The sequence below is a fragment of the Poecilia mexicana genome, unplaced genomic scaffold (assembly GCF_051168715.1).
Source record: "Poecilia mexicana isolate PSO_F unplaced genomic scaffold, ASM5116871v1 scaffold_15, whole genome shotgun sequence".
Lineage (NCBI taxonomy): Eukaryota > Metazoa > Chordata > Actinopteri > Cyprinodontiformes > Poeciliidae > Poecilia > Poecilia mexicana.
In genome coordinates this window covers 16,156,426-16,183,234 of record NW_028263384.1, presented here as the reverse complement: position 1 = coordinate 16,183,234, position 26,809 = coordinate 16,156,426, and the positions used below count along the sequence as shown (strand labels likewise).

The 26,809-nt window shown below is 36.8% G+C and overlaps 1 protein-coding gene across 3 annotated transcripts; it reads left to right on the top strand.

Moving 5' to 3' along the window:
- Positions 1-1,387: 1,387 nt before the first annotated feature.
- Positions 1,388-26,260, top strand: parga (poly (ADP-ribose) glycohydrolase a). Of its 3 annotated transcripts, XM_088012816.1 has the most exons (19): positions 1,388-1,464; positions 1,558-1,580; positions 2,106-2,157; positions 2,987-3,628; positions 3,729-3,852; positions 5,093-5,215; positions 5,311-5,391; positions 5,848-5,922; positions 10,190-10,282; positions 11,687-11,841; positions 15,331-15,410; positions 15,500-15,560; positions 15,683-15,758; positions 18,818-18,965; positions 21,603-21,681; positions 21,823-21,931; positions 22,090-22,195; positions 23,841-23,969; positions 25,059-26,260. In XM_088012816.1, the coding sequence occupies exons 3-19, from the start codon at positions 2,141-2,143 to the stop codon at positions 25,229-25,231; spliced, it is 2,271 nt and encodes a 756-aa protein (XP_087868942.1). In that variant the 5' UTR covers positions 1,388-1,464; positions 1,558-1,580; positions 2,106-2,140; the 3' UTR covers positions 25,232-26,260. The 3 variants fall into 3 exon arrangements, with proteins under 3 accessions (XP_087868942.1, XP_087868941.1, XP_087868943.1); XM_088012815.1 differs by having other exon boundaries at positions 1,399-1,580; XM_088012817.1 differs by lacking the exon at positions 1,558-1,580 and having other exon boundaries at positions 1,424-1,464.
- The last annotated feature ends 549 nt before the right edge of the window (positions 26,261-26,809 follow it).

The following is a 26,809-nucleotide window of genomic DNA, read 5'->3' as shown; positions in this document are numbered from 1 at the left end:
GAGCCACAATTCAAAAGCAATGTCAAATTTGCGTTGGTCAGTTTTCAGTAAACTTTAATTTACTATGACTTTTCTCAGTTTCAAGTTATTTCAGTGTCTATTGTGGGTTTTTACAGCCACTGACAAAGGGTAATGACAATTTTCTCCATGTGTGTAATGTGTATTTATTAAAACAGGAAGTCTGTGACTGCTGTTCACAGACTCTGGTCATCCAGTTAATCTGATATTAAACAGAGAGGGAACAGGAGCAGAGCCAGAAGGGAAGTGCTCTAACACTTCCCTTCCTAACACTTAGGGACAGACATGGACAGGAGCGATATATGACTATCTGCTGTTTTCTTATACAGTAGAGGGCAGTATGTACCTTTTAGTTATTTTGCAGTCAGGTGTGTGATTTGATACACAGTTGTTTATGGTTGTATAGTTTATGTATTAGCTTCTGAAACAGTTTCTAAGTAAATTGCATGCCATTCAAAATCAGGCTTTGGTTAAATGCAGTTGCAAGTAAACCAACTAAAGCTTCAGTTTTATAGATTGGAATAGTTAAACATTTAGTTGGACAATCATACAGAATGCAATCAGTAAATTAGATATCAACCCAATAGTACCATTGCCCATAAAACCTCGAATTTAACCTGGCACACTTGTGGATGTCAATAGAGGCTATTAAAAAGAAAGAACAGAAATAAACATTTTATTTATCCAGTGCAGTGTGAAGCAGTTTTATTATGTTAAAAAATCCTAGAGACTATAGAAGTAGCAGTGATTGTTGCAGAATTCAGCCTTCAAATAGGGAGGGAATTATATTGGACCATCTGGACACAGAAGAAATTATTCCATTGTCGGGTTGAGATGACAAAATAATTAGCCATTAAGTTGAGATTTTAGTTCATTCTTAGTTTAGTAATAAGTCATTCAGAAAATCTTCCTGATACTCTAATAAATAACTATTATGAAAAAAATCAAGAAAATAAGGAAAAATGGCCAAAATTGAGGACAGATTAGATTAAAATGTGGTTAGAATTTTAACCACATTTAACCACACTACAAAGTTCTTTTTGTAGAAAAGAACTTTGTAGAAGTTTGGCCTTGAAGAAACAGAATATGTAAAAAGATCATTATACGGCTGGACACTCAGGACTTAATGCAACATTACAATAGGGAGATGAATCTGAGAATGATTGAGGAATGAAAATTCGAGGGGAACAACTGAACATGTAGGAAATATCATTGAGAAAGAACAGAATTAATGGGTATAAAAAAGGAAAGGACAACACACTCTCATAAATCTTTAAAGAAAATGATGTATACTTTAGTGTTATTTTACGTTATTTGATGAAAACCGGGTTATATACTCCTTACCGCATGATGGCGGTAAAGCGCCAGATTGCTGTTTGCCAACCGCCACTATAAAGCGAGCAAGAAGAACGATTTTTGATTTGGTGGGGAATCTGGAGAAACGAGGTGAAAGTTAATGTTTAAATTGTAATATTTGGAGCGATGCAGTTTGCATACAGAGGTACTAAGATGATTTTGTAATGCTTTGTCGTTGAACAGCTCCCTTTAAGAGGTGCACCGGTGTAAGTGGACATTTCTTTGTTTAAAAAAAATAGACAGTACCGCTAGCTTGCTCAGGGTGTTTATATTCTGTATTCCAGAAGCTAATGCGATCTAAAAGCGCTTAAATCTTTCTGCCAGTCAAAGACAACTCGGGTCGGGATGTGCACTGAAAGATGTTTTAACAGTCAGACCGGGAGAAAAACAAATACTTCAGAAACACATTCTCTACCACCCATTCCTGGTTCATCGATTGTGAATAATTATCTAGTCAATTAGCTTGCTCGTCTTAGTTTCTGATTCCATTTACTGCTGACATCTTGTTTGTTATCTGGTCTTCTCTTTTATTTAACAATTTCATATGTATTACTTCGTGTTCTGAAATATTTACGGGGGCCAGTCCATTTAAATTAGCCTTTAAAGAGTGAGGGACATGCAACCCAACTCAAATCTTGTTTTACTTATTTAAAGATCTTGGAGTAGCTTCTTGTCGATTTGTAGTAGTTGTAGCACAGTTCATAATTTCACTTTGTTGTTTTGCTTCAAAGGTGTGTTTGCTTTGACTTGTAAACGACTGATACAGATGGATCATCAAAGCAGGTAAAGTGTAAAAAATATATATTACATTGCATGCTTAGTTTATGTTCTACTCTGAGAAACTTTCGGTAGGTATGGATGCTATTTGCTTTGCCTGTTTCTGAGAAAGGACTGCAGTAGTACTCATTCATCTCAAACTTTTTCAGTACTTATGTTGTAAACACAAACTGATGCTTATGTAAATTATACATAATTGTAAAGTGCATTCCTGAACATAATCTTTTTTTTTTTTTTTTTTTTTTTTTTTTTTTTCTCTAAAGTCCTGTTAGTTCCCACGCAGTTTCATACTTGGACCATTTGCTGAGTGGTCTACTTTAACAAATAAATGTTTGGTGTAAGAAGCCTTTTTTATTGTGGCTCTACTTGTATGTTTAAGGTCTAGCGTTGTTGAGGCAACTCGGTCTCAAGTCCAAATCTTAATAGTGTTAAAAGTGTTAAAAAGAAAAAAAGAGAACCTGTGTTTATACTGAGATTAAATTACAAGAAGGTCTTCTCTATTTACTAAGTGGATTACTTCTGAAGAGAATTGGCTTTACTCGATTTTGTTCAGTGGTTTCAGACAAGAACGAATTCTTTACCTTCTAGATATTTCAAATTAGTTTTTGTCAAAACTTTAGAAAACTTCATCCTTTCCCTTAACTTCAGCTATGCGTGGCGTTTCATCACACTATATCCTAATAAAATATATTGAAATTTGTAGTTGTATTGTGATAACATTTAAAACTTTTAAGAGGTATGAATACTTTTGTGAGGCACAGTATTGGCATTGGCAAAATGTTTTAAAGAGAGCAGCTCTTTTATTGAGTCTCTTATTTTCCCTGTTCTGCTACAGTTTGACTGATGACCCCAGGCCAAAAGACGTAAAGAGCGATGATCAACAAGCTGATGCAAAAGGAGAGCTTCAAACGTCCGATCAAACTAAAGCCCACATACCATCAGAGGACACACCCGATGGCCTGGCTTGTCTAAATTCAGCAGATTGTGTGTCTGCAGGTGAAGGGGATGAATCGGCCACTTCAGAAAGCAGAAGTGACCAAGCTCACGATGCTAATGGACAAAAATCGAGGCGAGCCAGTTCGCCCGGTCCTCACCCAGTTAAAACGTCCTGCATTGCTGCACACCCGTCAAATCCAAAACTCACCCTTTGTCTTAGTAACAGTCCCAGGAAAATTTCTGGCACACCCAGTGATGTGGATATGGTGAGTCCTGACAGTCCATCGTGTGACACTGTAGTCAACAGTCTATCGGATTGTTGTGATGGTCCGGTTGGCTGTGCGGAGGGCTCTGCGAAAGAGCCGGATATAAAATCTCCGCAGGTTGTCAAAGATTCCCACTCTGGAAGTTTGACTCAGGAAAAAGTCTGTCCTGTCACCACAAGCACCGAAGAAGAAGATGCGGAGATGGGGGAGTGCAGCGGCTCGTCTGATATGAGTCAGGACTTAATTGAGAGCCAGCCAGATGCGATTAGTAAAAGGTACAACTTCTTTAGATGGTGGTTGGTATCTTAGAAAGAAAAGGCTGTTCACACAGTGCCATTTTACTCAACTCCATTCTCACTGACCTGTGATTTTCAGTTTTCAGTGTAACCTGGACAAAGCATGGCTGGGGACTCCCATAGATGAGCTCAACAGAAAACCTCAATGCGCTCCACCTCTGTCTCACCTAAAAGCAACGCCAAATCATACTGTCACAGTTAGGGTGAGTTAACAACCACTTTTTTATTTAGTGATTTAAAAAAAAAAATAAATGGGGGGAAAAAAGAAGAATTTATTCTCACCAAGAATACAGACGTTCCAGAGCACGATTCACTTGGAATATCTTCTGTTTTAATTAGTGGCAAGAAGCTGTGAAACGTTCTCTTTTAGATGTAGAGACGCAGACGGCATGAGAGAGAAAATGAAGTAGACGGCACCGGGCTGAGCTGAGCCGTCCTCTGAGATTCCCTCAGGGTGTCTTGTCAGTAAAGATTCTCTGCCTGTCCTCCGCTGCCTGTCCCACAGGAACTCTGGATGTTCTTGTGTGAGGCTACGAGAAAGCCGCACCATCAACATCCAGGCCAGCCAAACTAGATAACGGCGCATAGTTATTGCTTGAAAACTGATTATTGTGGTGTTGAGCATCACCCTTTATCGTCTCTCAACTGCAATAATTTCACTGACCATAATAATAATATTATTTCTGTTAGAAACAGAGTTGTAATCAGTGACAACACTGGCAATAATTATCTTCTGATAGAACTTAAGCAAAAATAACACTTTTCCATTTTGTGGTAAAGCATGAATGATTGGTTTATGCAGATTCCAGGTCTGGGTAAATAAAAAAAATATAAAAAAATGTACATATATATAGATTGTGTTCCTTATCCCATTGTCAAAAAGTTGTATCTGCTCATCCATCTGTTTATCCATCTTCTCACATGTAGCTACTGACTCTGTAGCAAGTTGGCGGCTTCTGTTCAGCCTCAGCGTTTGCTAACGTCGCTCTGTGATTTTATGAGCTCTACCACTTTTTGGTATTGCTGTTCTCTGTTGCTTCCACATTGGTTTAATACCACTAATGGTTCACTGTGTTTTTAAAAAAAAAAATTTTATTAGTAGCTATTTAGTCACGGGTGGACGTTTTGGATACATTTCATACCATCACAGTAATTCACTGAATAGCAACCCATTATCTCAAAAACAGTCCGTATGACTCAATGCTGGTTTTTAATGGTGGCGATGGCAGTTTGGTGTATTTTATCTTAAATGTATTTTTCTTTTTTTTTTTTTTTTTTTACAAGTCATGTCATTATTGAATCGATTATGTCTGTTTATTTATTTGTTTGTGTTTGAGTTTGCTTCGGACAATAATTTTATTTAATTCAGTTGTGGTTTCATGGAACAAGATCATAAAGCAGAAGAGGTGCTAATGATGGGATTTGTTGCCTTTCCTGTTACAGACAGATCTCCTCAGAGAGGGAGAAGTCCCCATCCCATACCCCTCCAAGTTCAGAGATGTGTGGGACGATTTGTCCGTTAAGATGCCCTGCTCTGAAAAAAATCTGTTTCCTTTGGAGACTGAGGTATGTTAATTATTGTTTCGTGCTTTATGTGTAACATAGCCCCCCTTTAAATCACATGACAAGTGTTATGTTTTTCTTTAATAATCACTGTAAAGGATGGAAGTGGTTTCCAGAGTCGGTGGGAACTGATCCATACTGCCTTACACAGAGGATTCAAAAGTTGTCTGGATGTCAGGGTAAGAGTGTTTTAGACTTGTGTGTTTAGTCAATCATAATTTCAGCTCATTGTTGTTAAACTAAGCATTTCAAATGTTGATTAATTTATTCCATCAGCTTTTTTCTTTATGTATTTCTTTAAAAAAAATCTTTTATTTTGTAGCTTATTTAAACAGTTTAAAAAACTTCTTGAACCAAAAACGACGGCTTTTTTAAAAAACATTATCTAGCCTAATCTGTAGAGTTTCTTTTAGGTTTTTAGTTTAGCTCTTTTAAAACACTTTATGAATGTCTGAACATATACCACAAACAACCACATGGTGGCAGAGTTTGCAACTCTTATTCTTCAGGTTGCATATAAAACTTCTCACACGATGCTATCCTGAGACATTTGAGTTTTCGATTTAAGATCAATGACGGCCAACCTTAACTTGCCAATTTCTAAAAAAATAAATGGCGTCCGTTCTCTTCCTCAGGATGCAATACTGAGGTACAACACGGCCCATGCAAAGAAGTGGGACTTCACTGCCTTGAACCTTTTTTGCACAGAGGTAAGCAGTTCTAGACATGATTGTTTTACAAAGTAAATAAGAAAAGTATAGTCAATCCCGTATGCCACTTAGTTTTTCTTTTTTTCTGTTATATATGTGAAAACTTTGAGCTTTTGTTTTTATAAGTTATGTAAAATATTAATTAAAAACAGTAGTGGACATGTCATTCTTTTGTTAGTAATCGGTTTTTAAGCCACAATGATGTCATCTTTAGTTTATTGTAGAAAAAGAAACAAGCTAGAGGCATATTACAGTTTAGAGTTGCTTGCAAAGAAAGTCTGCTTTAATTCGTTTGACTGCACACACGCTGCTGCTCATCATCCCATAAGGTACCTGAGAGGCTCCTGGGAGCACCTTACAGTTTGCACAGACGAGTGCAGATCAAAGCATCAGCAGCTGTTGCATATAAACAAGAGCAATGGCTTATCTTAATTTTCTCTTCTCACTTTCTATCCTGAGATCACTTTAACTATGCTGACACATATTAATATTACTATACGAACTGAAGCATTGGTTTTGGTGGGAATTGTCTTTCCTTTGAAATGCACTGATTTCTGAGATGTTTTGAGTTGAGCTATTTGCATTCTTAAGGAATATTCTTTGTCATGTATCAGCTGTAATTCTCCCTAAAGTTAAGAAGAAAACATGTTTTAGTATATGCCTTGATATCTAATCATCAACGTTTTTCTTTGTAAATATGCTGGTCAAGTTGTTGGAGTTAATTAACTACGACTGCTAAGAGGCGGCTCTGTGATCTCACAAGAAAAAGCACGTTTATTTCTTACGTCCATTCTCTCATGATGAATTGCTCAGACCATTTTCCTTTTCCCTCTTGTGGGAAATAATTTTTCGGAGTAAGACTTGTTGGGTCAATAGCAACCTAAGCCTCTTATGGCTTAATTCAATGTAATTAAAAAGTCCCGTTAAATCTGTAAAGACACTAAGGAGGGAGGCAAGACACTTGCCTTTCCTGGCCTCTATGATCAGCATGTTTTCTGTCCAATCACTTTGAATGTGGACCTTTTGTAGGACAATAATTTATTGTATTACCCTACAGGAAACACTGTGGTGGCACAAAATCCTCATTACAGTTTACACTTTGTTGTTTTAGCTTCAGTATTCCTCCATGTTTCAATGAAGAGTACTGAAGGTATGAAAGCAGGACTGCCTGTTACCAGGGAAACGTACAATATTAGATAAAGGTGTGGAATGTCGCTGGGATGATATGCCTTCAATTAATTAAGACTTGAGAGTACATCATTATTTGTTTTTGCGTAATCTTCACTGCTTAAATACTAGTCTGTATCGATACTAGAAAATAATAAAGCATATTTTTTTTCATCGCAACAATGATGGCTTTATTACAAAACTTTCTGGAAATGGATGCTCAAAAGGCACTGTCCATCGATGGCTGTTTAAAAAAAAAAACAATGACATAGTCAGTTATATTATTTACTTGCATGAATGCTTGTGCTTTTTGTAAGTAATCTGTGTTGTTGTAAAAGCAATTCTTTGTGATATTGATGATGTGCAAACTTTTATCCATATTTTAAATATTTCCAGGCCTTGTTTGGGTTTTGGAAATGGAATAAACTTTATTCCAACCTCTAAATGCTACGGGTAAGACGTGCATTAGGTACACGTTCCCACCTGGGAACATTTAACAGTTTTTTTTTTTTTTTTTTTTTTTTTTGTTCACTGTTAGTTTTTACCAAATCTTTGTGAACGCAGCACAGTTTTAATGATAAACTTTGGCAACCTTGTCGGAGATGAAGCGGATCCAGTTCCTCCAGTTAAGAGGCGTTTCACTTCAGAACAAATTGTGGCCACCGATTAGTCAGTTGCTGACAAACTGGATTGATTGACAAGTGGCGTCGATGTCAATTGTGGGAGACGTCTAGTTTTTTTAGGTCTTACACCAATATAATTTCTGAGCATAATCTTATACCTACTGTTGTGAAGAACAGCCGCATTTCTTTACGTCAGGGTTCTTATGCACCTAATATAGACTGAGTCTGTCTAGACCTGAATAACCTTGGACACAGAAGCAAGAGTGTGGCTACATATTTGTATTGAAGACTTTTATTTTCTATCCTGGAAACTATAATGTTGATCTATCGTTCCCTCCTTCCATTCTTCCATTTATTGATCCATCCCTCTGTGCACAACACATGTTGTCATTGTAATGAGCAATGTTCAATACATAATACACAGAATGCAATACTAAAAACATGGATATCTGTTAATTATATCTAATATCTATGTCTAATTAAGCTGTAATGTATTTCGTTGTTAATCAGTGATTGCAGGTTTGCTGTTTTGACCAGTTTTCCACCATGCTATAAAGTCATTTTTATATTTGCCTATCTGTCAGTCCACCTATCCATTGTGGCTTTTAAAATGTATTTTAAAATCCTTGAGTTGAAAATCTGAGCATTTGGTAATAAACATGTGAAGGGAACCCTATTAGTTAATCTAACAAACTAAATTTCAAGCAGATTATTGTGAATTTAAATGAAACTGTTGTTCCTCTCCTCACTCAGGATTGCCTTATTAAATTCAGAGCAACATTTTGTTCCGTGGGGGGGGGTAATTGTGTGGAGGCGTATTGCCCCGGAGCCAATGATTGACGTTCCTCTCAATGTGTAGCAGCCATTGGAGGGGGGAAAAAAAGGGGTTATCCAAATTAGAGCTTGTCTGTAAATCGTCGTAGTGTTTCTCTCTCAGCCGAATGAAACTGTCACCATGTCACTATCTGATGAATGTTTGTGAGGACAGAGCAGGGTAACAGTCCAAGAGTAAGTATAACTGATGTAGCTCTTACCAATGAACCCCTGACAGTGAAACAAAAAAAAAAACCCTGCAGTTTGTGTTTGTTTGTGAAACCATTTTTACTTGAGTAATGTCTTTCCCCTCACAAAATTACATTTACCTTTGAACCAGAAGATAAAAATCACCATTAACCCATAATCTCTAATTACTAGGACTTGTTGGAGATACTTTAAGACGTTTAAATATGGAAATCGCATGGTTTGCCTAAGCATGTGGGACTGTGCTGCTGTAGCTGTTTAAATGCAGTCCTTTCCCCTTTCTGCCATCATCCTGCTGCATCACCACCTACCATCTATTAGTCCCACAGGAGCATTTTATGATGTCTGCCAGCTCATTACTTCTGACAGCGTTTAGTCAGACCTGCTCTGCAGCCATATAAATGCTCCTCGCTAAGTCAACCGCAGAAGACTTCCTCTTGAAAATCAACCAGCCTGCCACTCTCCCCACAATTGGTCATTTGCATTTTGCTCCAGAAGGTCCATTTAATCAGTGCTAGCTCCCCTGCTTACCTTGATAGAATAAGGCAAGTGATTGATGACGGTGACATTCGAAGCCACTACACTCATAAATGATTGTGTTGTAAATCTGGGTGTATGATGGAAAACCTGGATGTTTATTTTAGAGGGAATTGCCCATGGATGCTGAGGTAAGCTGTCGCTGAAGTATGGGTGCCTCGGTCACGGCGGGCTCATTTTCTGATTGATGATGGTTTCCTCTGAAAATGCGTTCTGTGCTGCGAGTGGCTCGGCAGCATTTTTTTATTTATTTTTTCTCCTTTTAAAACGTTGGGACTGTTTGATGTCCAAGAGGGGTAACGGCAACGTTTTGGAAGACCACATGGACCAGAACAGTCTGATTGGTCCTGTCGTTCCTTAAGTCCAGCAGAGAGAGCGGGGAAGTGAAATCCAGAAACTGAAATGTAAAAAAGAATATGTAAATTAATTATGCATGTGGAAATAAAGCAGAAGGGGGGAAAAATATGACATATTTATTTATTTATCAAATAAATGAATATCGTACATGTTTAAAAATAGTTTATCTTGGATATAATGCTAAAATGTGAAATCATTTTAGGCATGTCAAATCTGAAAACGGAGGGAAAATTATAGCAAAGCAGCTTGGAGGGGAAAACGGGTGTAAAGAAATCAAATGGTAAATGATTCAAACTTAAAGGGTAAATTAAATAAATGGGTATCTTAACACTAGCATAAAATAAAAATGTCAATTTAAACAATATTTCAGCATTTTTTTAACTAATTAATTTGCTTTATTATTCTTGCAGGTTCATAATCATCATATTAACCTCTGTGAGAAAACCTTTTGTTGAAATTTGGCCGTTAGTACATGTAACGATTTCTAGGAAATACTGGAGGTTCCTGGAATATATCAGATTGATAAAAATTGATGACCCTTCTGTATTTTGGCTTTATTTCAGTATCTTGAGCTTTGTGAGCTGCAACAGCTGTTTGAGGGCATACTACCTGATATGGTCGAGCTCGCACTTAGTGCACCTCGCCTCTGCACAATGGTAAGCATTTTTCTCTTTTAATTCTTAGTTTATGGCATTGCAGACTGATTTTTTTTCTTTAATACTCTTAATATACAAACATTATATTTTCTTTTGTACGCATTTCACTCAAAATGTTTTGTGTTGCCTTGTTTTTTTTAAATTTGAAGGTTTTGTCTTAGATTAAATCGTGTGACCGAGTCAGATTACCTGTAGTAAGAGGTAAGAAAGACAACAATTGAGTAACCTGGTTTTACAAACTTTGGGTACATATTCGTTAGATTAGCTAATCTAGTCTAGCATTAGATTAGCTAATGTTGTGTCAAGAGAGATTTGTGCAAAAGATGATTATTATATTTGAAGGAGATCCAATAATTGCTTTTCATTTATTTAATGATTGATCTATATTATCCAAAAATGCATCCAGCTTACATCATTTTAAGTGTTGTTTAATTTTCTTGTTTTTTTAAGTCAGGGCTTATCAAAGTTATTAACTTTCAACCCCTGCATCAAGCCCTTTTTATGATTAAACAGATTAACACATGACATATGTTTGTTTGTTTTTAGGTGTTGCACGCTCTGGTTGTTGACCATTTGTCATTCTTTCATTGCTGAAGTTAACATTCTGCACCAGGGATTCCTTTCATTGAGAAATACATTTGGCCTAACCGGGCCTGATACACTGACCATTAAAGTCCACAGACCTCTTTTAAATTCCTGGTACACACAGCTGGTCCTTCTTAGAGGTCCGTCTAAATGTCATCTTCATTTGTCTTTGTTTTCAGACTCTGTCATCCATTATAGCGAAACAGGAATTATTACAAGATTGGTATTTTTGTAATTGCATTATCTATTGCAGAGTCTTCAGTTAATTCAATTCACTGAATTCAACTCCCACTCAGAAAGGAGAGGGAAAAAAAAAAACCCTGTGGTTTTCCAAGCAAGTCAGCTGTTCACCACCGTTGGTAAAACTGTAAAGCTGGAAAGTATAAAGATTGTCTGTAGTATTGGGTTTAAAAAGGTAATGTTTATGTGTGTGTGATTAGAGGTGGTATCGATCTGCCTACTTGGCGGCCTTGGGAGGCTCTTTAGCCCTAATCGGTAAAGATTGATGGGCCCCATGTGTCTGACTGAACGAACCTGAGGGAGAGCAACAAAACCGGAACCTTAATTACTACCACCCATTTAACTAATGGAGCCCTCCTTATCTCCTGCTTGCTATATCACTAAACTAATTTTCTGAGCTCATCAGCCCTCCAACCTGCACTGCTGCACCCACAAAACCTTGTATCTATTTTCAGGATTCACCTTTGATTGGCTGGTATTTTAGCCTTCCAGCTTTCGTGTGGTTGCATCGACATCATCTTCTAGTCTTATTATGCTTCTAAGTTGTGTGTTTATGTTCTGTTTTTTGTCTCCCTCCAGCCAATTCCTTTACTTAAGTCAGGTATGAACCATTCCCTGACTCTGTCTCAGGAGCAAATAGCCTGTCTTTTGGCCAACGCCTTCTTCTGCACATTCCCTCGACGCAACTCCCGCAAGTCGGAGTACTGCAACTATCCCGAGATCAACTTCTACAGGTAAACAAACACCAATGGAGACACGATTCTTGAAACGCAGCACTCACAGTATTGTAAGCAGTGCTGGGTCTCCTTAATTCAGGCACATCACGAAAATAAATGCCTTGTTGAATTTTTATTTTGTTTTTTGTAAACCTTTGCTTGAAACAGGAGAGAGGAGGGCTCAGTTTGTGTTGTCTGTTGCTAAGTGTTAACGCTGTCATTTTAATTAAAGGCTTTGACCAGTATTAATGAAAGTGTGAGGAATATGTTGCCCAAAGGCAATGTTTTCATTGTATTCCTCCCATTCAAGATAACATGACTTCCATCAGGGGGAGCTACTGCCCTGAAAACCAGTCAAATAGAAATCATTGACAATTTTACTCAGTTTGACTAATTCTGTTTGTTGGCCTGCGGATTCATTACTTTCCAGTTAGAATGTCAACTTGTAGGTTAGTTTACTGACAGACACGAAACATTTAGTTTTGTTGTCCTTGACATAACTTCATCTATCACTCGAAAAGGTTTTAGGCTGTGGGCTGAGATCTATCTTTTTTTTTTCCCCCTGCTTCTGTTATGTCCTCGATGTGGGATGAAGATTGTAGTAGGTGTGTTTTATAAATTGGTGTTTTCTCTTTCAATCAGCTCAACAGTAAATGGTCTATTGAAGACAAAATAAAAAGCACGAGGGCTAATTGCAGCACTTTGTCTTGACTGTTTTAAAGTACACACTTGCCTGGTTTTCTCTGACTTCATATAATGTTGAGGTTTATGTGAATTTTAGATGCAAGTGTTGATGAATGTTAATCCTTCAAGCTAAATAATATCCATAACCCAGGCAGATACAAATTTGAAATTATTTAGATTCAACCAAGACGAAAGAGATGATTGATAGAAAAATCAGGACAAAAGCCCTAAATTTATTTATTTATTTTTTTACATAAAATGTAATGAGTTGAAACCTTTGTGTTACATTTCTGGTATGTCCGTAAATTTGACACACAATTAACATCTGCAAAACCTGCTTGTACAAGTTGTGCTAAGAGGAGTTGGTCTATCACTGCAGCTATTCAAGCCTAAAATACCACATCAGTGCAAAATATGTTGTTGAGGCACAGATGTCCACAACACTAATATCAGCATTCACAGTCCACATTGCTAAAGTTTTTTTTTTTTTTTTTTTACAAAGTTACATGGATGGTCAGGGGTCCCTGAAAGCTGATTGGTTATAATAATATGTTTGGGACTCTTATTTTGAAGTAAAAAAGAAAGAAGTTATTTGCTGTATACTGATGATTTTCTGTGTGGTGTTGTGATTTGTAAAGCCTAAAAATGGATATTCTTAGTTTTCTCTAAAGTTTCTAAAATTTTATCATTCATGAACTCTGTATTCTGTTTTGTCTTGTTCTTTGAAGTGAATCGTTAAACTTTCTAAAAACCTAACAGGGTTTTTTAAAGACATTTCTCAAAGTATAAAAATACCTTTCTTCTGTTACTTCAAACACACACATATATATATATATATATATATATATATATATATATATATATATATATATATATATATATATATATGTATATATATATAATTTTCTTTTTTTTTTTTCAGAAAACTGATCTTATTGTTCATAAAGCCCCTTAATGTTAGTATTTAGTTTTAACACAGCCATAGCAACTGCAGAATTAGTTGGTGAGATTTTTTTTTTTATATACCATATAGGTAAGGTATATATCACTTTTGCTAAAGTGAGATTTTGCTACCTGCTTTGTCTCAATTTGGTCAGTAAATGCCTCATTATAACAATACCTTTTCCAGATACTACTTTAACTCAATTTTCTTGTTTTCTTGGAGCTCCTCCTTCTAGTTAGTGATAGTAAAGAGTAATGTAATAACACCCAGTTGTTGCCTGACAGACTGGAGTTGCTGTTTTTGAGAAATCTTAAGCGTTATAGAGATAAATAAATAACACAGTGATCAGTGTTGTTTTATTCTTTGAGTCCACACAACACCTTTCCAGTGTTGTGCTTCTGTCTGTACTTTGGTCCTATCTTTCCATGCGCTATCTGCAAGAATGCTGTAATAATATAAACATTGATTCAATTGCATAGCTGGCTTTTTAGGACCACTTGGACCTCCTATCAGCATTTCTGCCAGCAGCAAAAATGCAGGACAGAGCAAGAGCGGGCGGGGGTTGGCAGTGGTCTTTCTGAGAAGATGAAATAAGACAACCACTGCAGTCTAAAATGGGCCCTGGATCGTTACCGACCCTCCCTTTCTCCTGGTAATTGAGGGAGTGTCCGTCACTTTGCTTATTGGCTACAGCAGCTCTCCGTCTTGGACAAGCAGAGCAGCAAGCAATCTGCTGATTGCTGTTTTGGCAGAACTGTCAAGGTTTGTCCTCTAAGTGATGGATGTATTCGAGGGGCAACGCAGAAGGCAGCGGACTTCTTTAACTTGTGTTTTCTGCTGTTTGAGAAGACTGTGACAGGAACCATGTTTTACGGGCGAAAAAGTTTGATGCACTGCTTATTGTTTGAGTGAAAGAAGTATACGATCAGTAAAGATAAAACTCACACAGCCTGTATGGTGGTTTCTATACAACAGATTAAGAAGCAATTAAGGAATTTGATTAAATTGGCATGTATGCTTATTTAAAAATGTTAATTATATTTAGACATTTTGAAAAAAAAATATGGATGCACCCTTTTATCTTTGAAAATATATACAAAAGGATTGTAACTTCCTTTTAAATCATTGTTGTTGTTTTTTTAATAACACTTTAAACATCACTCTGAACCTATTTCTCATCCGCTGTGTCTCTAAAGCTCATTTTCCCTGGTGCAAGACTTGCTGTTATCGATCTAGGGTGTTACAAATCTTTTTCTTATACTTGGTGGAGAACTGAAGTTGTCCATTTATGCTTGAATTATATTTAATAAATGTGTATCACTAAAGGGCTTTTAGTGCAATACGTTTCTCATTTCATTGCATTCCTCTGCTTTAAATCTTAACTGAACTGAACAGAAAACGGTTGGAGATAAATGATTAATTTAAATAACCAAGACCTTATGGTGTTTTTAATGGAGGGTGTCCCAGTATGTGGTGATTTAAGCTTTCCGTCCACCACTCCTTGCTTGTTCTTCCACCTCAGTTTTATATTCCCACAAACCGAAACATCGGCAGGCAGTGTTGCTGTATTAAGGAAGGAAGGCTGGACCAGACATTGTTTTTGTTGGAAAGCTTGTGTTGTAGATGATGCGTACAGAGATTTGAAAATCTGAACTTCAAGGTTCAGGTTGATATGCAGTGATGTTGGTCTCGTCTAATCTGAGCAGCAAATCTTTTTCAGGTTTTTTGCAGGGTTCTCTAAAAAGTGAATTCCTCTTTTTATGTCGGAAAATAAAAAGTGTGCTTTTATTATTAATTTTTAATAAATTACTGAGTTAACATCGTCATGGAGAAAAAGCTCTTTGTTGAAGTCAAATGTCTGTTTATTTTTTTCATTTCAGGTTGTTTGAAGGTTCTTCTCCTAGAAAGATTGAAAAGTTAAAAACTCTGCTGTGTTACTTCAGGAGAGTTACTGAAACAAGTAAGACCCCAAAATGATTTATTTTTCACCTAAATGATGTCCTTGTTATAGAGTTAATGAACCATTTTATTCTTTGCGTCTTTTTCAAGGACCTAATGGTCTTGTTACATTCACAAGACAAGCTCTTACCAGTCCACCAGACTGGGAAAGGTAAACACCACTCGTATTATTCACCAAATCTATTATTCAAGACTGGTAAATTGGAATAATATAGGATTTTTCATTCATCAACATACACAAGTAGCAGTCGGTAACCGAAAATGTTTCTGAAGTTCTCAGACTCAGCTGAAGCGCCTACATATCACTTGCAAGGGGACAATTGAGGATGATGGATACGGGATGCTTCAGGTAAGGATTCCTGTGCAGCTTTGCATTCAGTGCAAAGAATAATTTATCATGACTCAATAATTGCCTGTAGTCACAAATGACTTTCTTTTTCAGACTTTTAAGGCAGAATTTAAGTTTCAGCTTTTATGTGCATACCTTTTCTTTTTTTTAATACAACTTTGTGTCGTTCAGTTTGCAAACTTAAGTCAAGTTGAGATTGTAGTTTGCAATTTTAACACTCGTTTGCTTGTGATATTCATACTTCAGGTCTGTCAGTCTACACCGACTTCCCATAGGGACGGTCTCATCCTGTTATCTTACCAGGTGTTTGAAAATACCAAAGGAAAAAGCAGAAATCCCTCTGGTGGCAGCTTGGAGAAATAATGTTAAAAATATTACAACTTTAATAAATAAAAAAAATGATCAATAGAAGAAAAACAGCAGTTGTGCAACAAAATGCTGTCGTTAGAATTTGATCAACAGAAAATAATTGGAGTCTTAAGTTTTTCAGGTAAATGGTGAATTTTTGCTTTAACTTTGTGTTGGATTTTGTACAATACAAGTAAATGTTTTGGAGGGGGAATAGATACTCTTAATAGAGAAATTTGGCAATGACCGGAAATTTCAACCCATTTTCTGTCTTTAGAACCATTTATGTGATTTTGAGCTTTTTGGTTCCTTTTCTGCACTGATATTGTTCACGGTTACACACCTATCATTAATCAGCAGCCTTCTTGCTTCATAACAAGAAGAAATAAAGTGGTAAATTATACTTTTTTTTTTTGAGACCTATAATTAGCTATTTATTTCTCCCCACTGGATTTTATCCTCCTCCTCTGTGTTCCTTTGCTGCTATTGCATTTATTTATTATTTTACTGCAGTTGACAGTATTTGTATACACATGAGCAGCTCGGATAGGCAAGGGTGGAGGGGAGGACCCCTGGGTGTGGGAGGATAGAGGCAAGATGGCACATGGAGAAAATATAAATGACGCGAGTTAGGCATTGCACTGGGATGACCCAGTGGGCCAAGAGTCCTGCAAGAGAATTGACGGCTACCTCAGCAGGCCGGACAGTGGCTGTGTGCTGTTTGAATGGGGCAGAGCAGGCTGTCATCCTGTCAGGGGGTGAGATTGAAGGGGGGAAGGAGGCCGAGGTCAGGAGCTGAACCAGAGATAAAGGTGAGGAGTTGGGTGACTGGCTAGAAAACATGCACATACAAACACACTTACTGTCACACAGATTGACGTAGCTGCGGGCCACTGAGCAGAACCCTCACTTCTGACAGCATGTATAAGTATCTGCCCTGTGATTGGACGGACTGTTCTTTTATCTAAACCACACAAACAAGGATGGCGATTTAAGGATGTGTCGGTGTAGCATCTGTAAAATATTCCCTACACCAGAAGTGTTTACAGATGATTAGAAAGAGAATTTTTGGTGGGAGATTTGAGCGTCCTCAAGTTATTTTTGCATAGAATTGTTGGATCTTAGATTTAGGCCTATGTATTAACAATGCTCTATATTATATAATCAGATAATGAAGCGATGTTTCAGAATAAAGATGAGATGAGAGCATCATTTTACAACCTTCTCACATGAAAAACTTTTCTAATTTTAGCAGTTTACTTCTGTTCAGTTTAATCCAAATAAATTCATCACAATTGTACATTTTTAGTAATTCAGTTCAACAAGTGAAGTATGTCCATGTACTCTACCAAATGCATTCAATACTTGAATTACTGCAACGATGCTGTGTAGCATGGATGCAATCAGTTTGTGTTACTGCAGAGGTGTTGCAGAAGTCCAGGTGGATTTATTCACTCCCTTCAGTTTCGTCTGCATTCTTGGATGTGGCGCCTCTCATCCTCCTCTTGACAATATCCCAGATTCTCTTTAAGGTTTTGGATGGAGGCTTATTTAATATGCAAGATTTCTGAGGAACAGAATTTTGGGTCTTTATGAGTTTTAAGACATAATCATAAAAATGACCAGAAATACACACTTTATGTATCAGTTGTTGAATTTAATTGGTGAAATAAATAAAATGTTCTCCACTTGGCTTTTTCTGAGATCATGACATGTTTTACTCATTTGACTGGCTGGAAATGACAAAGGATGGTCAAATGTTGTCCTTTAGAGATAAAATTCAATACTTAGTCTCTCAACACAGCTTTACTGTTGTTCAGATTTTCCACAGTTGCTCAGCTGTACATTATGTATTTCATTGGTATTTATTGTATCTATTACAATTTCATGTGCATTGTTTTTGTTTTGATTTTCTAATCTGATTATCACCAAGGAGGAAACGGTCATCCTTAGACATTTGTTTGTATTAAACCTCCTCTGTGGGTGACGGCTAATGGGAAAATAATAGTTGTTTATTCAAGTAATGAGTGACAATAGCAGTTCCTGTCATCAGCATTGCATAAACGACCCAAAGTGCAAATATATATAATGTTTTATTTTATAGTGTCACATGCGACTGTATAAGTTGGAGTCAATTAGGGTGTGCTGGCAAGTTAACTCGGTATAAGTTTTTCATTTTTCTGCAGCCAAACTAAAATCTACCATTTCTAGACCCATTACTGAATGAGGCAGCAGCTTTTGTTTGTCAATGCAAATAAGGCCGTTTCCTGTGGAAGCATTGGTAAATGCGCTTATGAGTATGTGCTATTGTGTTTGAATAGTGCTGAAAACACAAAAGAGCATAAACAATATCAATACATCTTTTTAAATATGATTTAATGTTACTGTGTGAAGTTTAGTGATAGAAAAAACACACCTCTGTATGCAAGCTTTATCAAAAAGGAGCCTTAAAAAAACAAAACAACAAAAAAAGACTGGATGCAAGTTATAATTTTTGTTGTTTGCAATAATTATGACAAAATATATTAAAATGTCAAGTTCATATCCTTAATATAGCAATAAAATAAGCTAATAAGCCAATACACAATATGATCTCAATCTTTTTGAGCTGGTTGATTATTTAGTGTTAAAGCCTAAAAATACAGGAGGACATGCTTTCCTTCGTCAGTCTTTGCACCTTACTTGTATCTCTTTCCTTCCCCCCTCATTAGGTTGACTTTGCAAACAGGTATGTAGGAGGTGGAGTCACAGGACATGGACTGGTCCAGGAGGAGATCCGGTTCCTCATCAATCCTGAGCTCATCGTTTCTCGCCTCTTTACTGAAGCTCTGGAACACAATGAATGCCTCATTATAACAGGTGTGTGGTTACTCGTGGTCTTTTTAAAAGAAAAAGTAAAAAATCATAAGAATTCAGACTTTAATTGGTTTTGACTTTAATTACTTGAAACAACTCTGTCTAAAGTCATAATTGCACTTCTTTGTAATTATGAGGTATCAGCCTTTATTTATTGTGTCAATGCGATGCAAATTGCGTCGACACAATATTTATCATAAAGTCATGTGTCTTGACTTTACGCGTTTGTTGTGCTGGAACTGGAAAATAAGTCTTAATTTTAAACCAGGTCATTTAAACCATGTCAAAACTTCACTTGAAGTCATGTTACTTAACCAACTTGTTTTCCAAAGTCACATTTTTACTGTGAACAGTGCATCTGTCTGCTAAATACTCCATTTGATCTGAAAATTGTGCTTTTCTATATCTTACCCTTTAATTAATAATTAGTAATTTGTCTCAAATGAGCATCTCAGTATTGCTTAATTTGAAATCCAACTCGACGCACATGATCAATGGAGCTGAATAGTGTTGACTCTTATTAACCCAGTGGGATTTCTATGTAGCTCTGGAAGCAGAAAGTGACCGAACCCAAACCACACACAGGACTTTAGATGGGGATGTGTTCCCTTGTCGACTTGTCACATTTATCTTCTACCTAATTAACAAAGTAGCTAGTTCACTCATGACAATATCCAATTTATTTCCACATTAGGGATATTTATTAGGAAAACAATTTATCACAGAAGTCCTTTTGTTTCCACAAGAGGTGACGCGGTGCTCACATTACGTCAGATAGTATAACTCACAGATTCTGTTATCTTTTGACAGATGACAGAATCTGTTTGACATTAGCTCATTTAATCTAAATGAATAACAAATACAGAGAAAAAAGCAAGAGTCTCCACCACTGTTTCCCTTTTGTATTGGCTGGGTGTAAACGTTAAAGGGGAGAATCTGATATTTAAGCCCATGCACCACTTTGGTCATTCCCCTAAAACAAACAAAAAATATAAAACCATTGAGGCGCCATCTTGTTTTTTCTGAAACTCTCCTTAGCGACCTTCATTGATAAGCCCCCTCCTTCCCTCCCATCTCTCCCTTCCCTCCTCCCTTTCCTTCTGCACTTAACATGATTACATTTAGACAGAAAGGAATTTATTGCCCAACTCAGGTCATCGCAACCACTAATGGAATGGACCCATTACGCCATATATTCATTAAAAACCTCCAGATTATTCTATGCACGTATGCAGCGTTTCCTTTTAAACTCTAATTTTAGTCTTTATGTCTGTCCCTAGAGCTCCTTAACAGAGCCCCTTAAGAGCATTTAGAAGTTTACCTTGAGATAACTTGAAAGATGGAATACAAATGCTGATGCGAGTGAGTTTGTAGACGGGAAGGTAGAGATTCCCTGATGCAATCTTGTGATGGAAGTTCGTCTGGCAGGATGCCGTCACGGACATTCAACAAAATAAATTCGATTAAGGTGAAGAAGGAGGTGGTCAGTTCCTTTGATGGATGAAGCGATATGGGTGGCCTGTTCTGTGGATTTGCAATGCCATGATCACTACATTTCTCTTTTCTTCATAAAGTAAAGGAATTATATTTCAGAGAAAAAAAAATGACTGTCATGCCTCGGCATGAGCTGCGTTTTTGGGAAGAACCAGGAAAGCGATGTGCATCCTGATGATTCTTAAGCAGACATTAATTTATTTGAAATGGGTTTGAAATGACGCCAGAAATAAGATTTTGATACTGCTAAAAGGTTCTTCCTATGGGCCAATAGCTTAACTTATTTTTACTTTTATCTAATTTTCATGTTTTATTGCACTTGCGTTAAAAAAATAACAAAGAAAAAGAAAAACAAGTTTTTTTTTTTTTATATTAATAAAACATTCACCAACAGCTTCCAGGAAGCATAAGTGATCAGCCTAAAGTTGGTCCTCCTTAATGAGTCTATGTTAGCAGTGCATTTTGATTCCTATAAACATTTTAAACTTTAAAATAAAGTTTTCTATACAATGTCATATATAAAATAATGGCAACAAGAGCAAAAAGAACACAACTTCTTGATGTGTAAAGTTTTTGGCTATGCAGTACTTTTTAAACTGTTTTTCTCTGTGATAACTCTGCTTTAAGATAAAACAAATGCTTCATTGCCTTTTTAAAGGACACTGATATACCAACTGGGAAATTCGGATACAACTTTCCGATTGGGAGTCAGCTTCCTGTCTTGAATCATACCCATCCGGTAGCTTTAATAGTTCCATCAGGATTTTAGAGCCAGAACCAAAAGCTTGTTGTGGTAGATTTATGTTGTAAATAAAAGTTAATATCTTGCTGATATGCATGTGTATCATACTTGATTAATCTAGTTTGACAGAAGGTTTCCTTATTCCGGAGTATCTCTTTCCTATGTTGGCTAACGGCTTTTAATTTTAAACCTCCCAAAGAAGATTACTTATTAAATCAATGGGGGTTTATTTATGACAATCCAATAGAAGCCGATACTGTGCACTCGCACAGGGAGCGTAGAAAGCACTAAATCTGATTTAGGAAATAAGGCGCTGAAACAGATTTAGGCCCGCTGTGTGCTCCCACTGTCGAGCACCGAATAACACATTTTTGCTCCTTGGCTTTGCCTTTGTTTCCCTGCAGGAACTGAACAATACAGTAAATATTCTGGTTATGCCGAGAGTTACAAGTGGCAGAAAAGCTACAAAGACGAGACGCCAAGGTATTTTCTACCTTTGTTTAAAACATGTCATTTTTTTTCAGTAGTTTAACAATCCAAAGAAAGTGGGTTGTAATCACTTGGAATGTAAAGGAAGAATGGCAGATAATGGGCCGCCCGTCTCCTGCACTGCTATGTTTCCAGGGACGACTGGCAGAGAAGGTGTACAGAGATTGTGGCCATTGATGCTGTTAAATACAGACACTTCCTGGAACAGTTTCTTCCTGAGAAGATCACCAGGGAACTGAACAAGGTGGGGAAAAAAGGATAAATCATATGTACTTTGAAAAGCTCTTTGCATGTCTCATTTCCACATTGTATTTTTCTTTTTCTTTATAGGTTTATCATATGTTTAAGTAAATATACTGTAGAAAGCGTTGCTTCCTTCTAATCCCTGTGCATATTTTCTAGGCGTATTGCGGATTTTATCGAAGCAACAGTAACGTCAAGCACCTCCCCGCTGTAGCCACTGGCAACTGGGGCTGTGGAGCCTTTGGTGGAGACACGCGCCTGAAAGGTATTGTTAGTTGAACTGCTCATATGTGTGCTAAATAACTTCATTTGGTAGTTAAAAACAATTTGCTAGTTTAAAAAATATATATTACATTAATTGGAGTGATTGATGAGCACAACAGACAAGCATCTGTAATGCTTGTCACAGCCGTCAAGGCTCCTGCTGAAGGAATCCCACTGCTGTGCAGCCTGTACAGTAAGACACAGGAACGGATTCATGTCTGATAGTCAATTAGCAGCTTTCCCAAGGTGTCACCCTCCCATTACTTGCTTTCTGTTTTGGATCTGCCCAAAAAAAAACAAAAAAAAAAAAACACAGATGGTTCCCATTAAAATTGTGATTGATTATTGGAAAGAGACGATGTAAGTCGAAGCAGTTATTTCTGTGAAGGCTTTCAGAAGGTTCATAAGTAGGAAGTGTACACTGTCCATTCACCCGGCCAGTTGGTTTGTCAAACTCTTTTTTTTTTTTACTTTATGCACTGATCAGAGATTTTGTGGCTGATTTTCTGACCTCTGGATTTTTTTTAAAGTTCTGAGCATGTGGGAAAGCAATTTTCCAAATGCATCAAAAATGTCTTTTTTCTTTTCTTTTTTTTTTACTAACATTTTGTGATTTTTACTTATTTTTAGCATGCTCCATGACAGAAAAAAACTCTTAGGAGTTTACTTTCAACTGCTGATTCACAACAGTTGAAACACAACCGTTTTAGTGCTTTTAGACATTTCTGCATCCACTGATCATTCATACCCTTTTATTTTGACAGCAAGTAACAAAACTTGGGTGTGACTTTAATCCATTGAACAATATATGGAGGGAGCTGTAAGGTTTGGGTGACGGCAAGGAGGTCTTCTAACCTCAACTACTTGGTGCTCATTGTAAAAGATGAATTATGGGTCCTCTGTGTCTTACTCCTTCAATTACAAGTTTTATTCTGAAGAATAAAACTTGAGCTGGTAGGTTGAGCCACTCACTGATGGGAAGAAAAAGGCTGGATTTTAGTTTCCAACCATAAACTGTTTAGTCCTGGTCACAAGTGGATGTCGGTTTTCATTTACAGCATGCTATCAATAGACCCACTGATCTTTTAATATTTCCCAAGGACTTAATCCATCCAAATATTGACATTTGAACTTTCTGCCTCCGAACCCCAGCCAACATTAAGAATAAAGGATATTTCTATCTAGAGCTGGTATATTTAGAACATAATTGCTATATTTACAATTAAACATTAAAAATGGCTTACTTGACGTATGTTGACTACATAACACTAAGCCATTGTTTTTTTTTTTTTGTTGTAGAGATTAGAAACCTTTCTGTAGATGATTTGTTGGTCTTGTGAGGCGATAAATCAGAAAACTATAGCAGCTGTTTTAAATTATTTAAAAGCCTTAAAACCTCATTTACAAAGACCTGAAGATTGAGTGCTGTTGATGAGGCTATTCTCCTAGCAAAGCATTATTTACTGTTCCCATACAAATTGCTCCCGTCACTCATTTTCTCTACTGCCCGAAGCCACACCTTTCTCAGCGTTTGACCAACTACTCTGCCCGATAGAAGTGGTCAAATCTGAAATTATTAAAGCTTATCCAGTTTAGTGTTGCTGGTTTAAAGTTTTCCTTTGACATGCTGCTTCTTTGCCTTTCAGCTCTGATCCAGCTGATGGCAGCTGCCGAGGCCGGGAGAGATGTCGCGTACTTCACGTTTGGAGATGCTCAGCTTATGAGAGACGTTCATGAAATGCACACGTTCCTCGCCGAAAGAAGAGTTACAGTTGGTAAGACACAGACATGCATCCTAAAAAAACCATGAAACTTAATGATTAGTCAAGTTAGGCTATTAATGTTGGCTGAATAGGTGCACCTTTTAAATGTCCAGTTCTACCCTCATCTAAAATCAATTTAAGAAAGACCAGTTCTCATTTCAGCATTTATGTTAATTATTTTAAGGTTACGGTTTTTGGTACTCTTCAATACTTAGTTGACAAATATCTGGAAATGTCAGGACTTAACTTTTATCATCTTCTATATCTGGATTACCACAATAAATTAAATCAAAGTATGGAGAATATAAGTGAGTGTCTCAACTTTATTTTTTTAATTCTATTATCTTTGCCAAAAAAGTTAACATTTCTAGACAAGCACTTCTCTTGTTGTTTATATTTAATTAGCACCCTATATCTTTAAAATGCCACATATTGAGCATCTTATTGATTGGTTTGGTTTTATACAACCTAATGAAATCAATTTACATATTTTCTTTTTTTCCCTCTTAAATATACATATTTTTTCAATCCCGTACTCCTGTGACTTTCACTGTAATTTTCAGAAATTTGTGAAACATTAAATTAGAAAAATGTGGTATTTTGACGTGTGAAATGTTTAGGAACCCACACTATACAACAGCTGCTGTTAGTAATCGACTGAGATTTTCCATTTTGTCATCAACACACAATCGTCTATATGCATATAACAGAAACGCACAAGTTTAGTCTTTTAGACGGTAGCTATTGTCTGAGCCCAGCCATTCAGGCTGGACAAACTAACCCCAGCATCGGCTCTCTACTCCCCGCTTTTCTTCCTTTTTTTTTTTTTTTTGCTGACATTTATTGAAGCCTTTCAGAGAAATTCCCCTCCAGCCATCCATTTCCTAAAGTGGAGTTGCTGTGCAGAAAAAAACAGCTCATGCTATACGTGTCTGTGTCTGTGCGAGATTTATAAATGATCCAAAACACACTTTCATTTTTTTTTTCCTGCTAGTTCCAGTCTCTCGTTCTTTGCCCCTCAACCTGTTAGTGCTTTTTGTCTCTGAAATGCTCATATATCCTTTTTCGCTGCACTTCTTCTTCTTCTTTTCCCCATCGCAGGACAGCTGTACAGCCTCTTCATCCAGTACTTCAACGAAGAGTGCAAGAACTGTCGCACAACGCGCCCCCACGTCACTCTTTACAGTTTCATCTTTGAAAAAGTCTCCGCTCCCGCAGCATCCAACTCTGAGCAGGATTCTAGGATGTCACATGTGACACCAGAACCTCAATAACAAGCCAAGAACTGTAACTTAAACTTTGTCCCACTCTATATGTCTGTGAGACAAAATACAGCTTCAGAAGGTGTCAAATACTCAGTCTTGTGCTTAAAATCACCTTTTCTCACACACACGCACACACACACACACACACACAGACTCCCTTTAGGTGTTTGGTTCTGACACAAGCTACCAAAGCAGGGTTTTGTCTTTTTGCTGGTGGTATTATCGGAGCCTCGTATTGTGACACCACGTCTGGTGAAAGGTTTCTGAAACTAATAGCAATAGTGAATCCTTGTTGCTCTTTGAGGCCTTTTTTTCTTAAGTGCGATCTATTTTTTTTTTTTTTCTTTAATACCAATTACAGATATGGCCAAATATCCATCATATGCATGATTGTGATAAAGCTTCACTGTTGAACTGAGGAAATTACTGTAGTAATTCCCCCAGTTTTTTGTTTTTTTGTACTTCATTGTTGTTATTTTTTTGAACAGTTTGTCTCCTCTGTTTTCTTGAATGCAGAGAGAATGAGATGCTGTACTGTAGTCTATGCATGGAAAACATTTATCACATATTCTCCTGATGTTTGCTGCTCTTTTATAAACTCCGAGGCTGTAAGACCCCATATGTCGTCTTTAAGGCTTGTTTCAAAGCGTCACAACAATAATCACTACTGCTAGAGTCGTCTCAGATGGAATATACAGGAAATGAACGGTCACTGTCATCGTTGACCTTTGTTGCTGAATAACTTTACAGTTATGAAATATAATCAGTGCTAAGCACAGTATTATCACTGTATTTACTTATAGATTGTGAACAGATAAGGAAGCGCACGAAAATCATTATTTTTATCAAAGTTTTTACTCAGTGTTTGGTTTGATGTGGGTATGGTATTTTATGATTTGCTGTATTTTCTTACAGTTTGTTTGAATGATTGGCTTAGACAAAAATTTGGGATGTAAATGTGCTGAATGTTGTATTTTAGGTTGTAATATTTTTATCATTTCTTAATTAAAACATCCCAATAAAGGAGTATTTCTTTGAGATTTATATGAGTTTGTAAGCTACAACAAAGAATCAACATGTTAAAAATAAGCCGGTTTCAGATGTAATTTTCCTCTTCAGAATCATTTTGCAAATGCAGGACAAGTGGTAAAGTATTTGTAGCCTATGAACATTTCAGCGTATTGCCGTGTTAAACCACAAATTGTGTTTTTGGGAATACTTTTACAAACCTCTTGGTACACATAGACGGATCCATTTATCTTTACGTGTAATTGGACATTTTTGTAGACCACATTTCAAATTAGGTTTATTGGATTTTTTTTTTTTTTTACAAATTAAACCAAAACTGTCTAAATAGTAAAATAAAACTAATATTACCAAATTCTACTTTTAATCACTTCTGCAGCCTCAAAATTATTGAACACCCTAAAGAAAATTTTTAATTAAAGCTCGCTTTTGCAAATCAGGTGTAATCTCAGGCACTCCTGGTGGAGGTTTTCATTAGTTGCATCAGAATGAGACAAATATTTAAAAAGAATAATCACATTTTGATGCTTCTTAGAAATAACTCGGTCAAAACGGCCAAAA

Bases quoted from the DNA above. Each gene is read 5' to 3' on its own strand.
- parga (XM_088012816.1), top strand. The intron at 10,283-11,686 runs GTAAGCATTTTT...GTCTCCCTCCAG, and splicing joins CACCTCGCCTCTGCACAATG to CCAATTCCTTTACTTAAGTC. The intron at 15,411-15,499 runs GTAAGACCCCAA...GTCTTTTTCAAG, and splicing joins CAGGAGAGTTACTGAAACAA to GACCTAATGGTCTTGTTACA.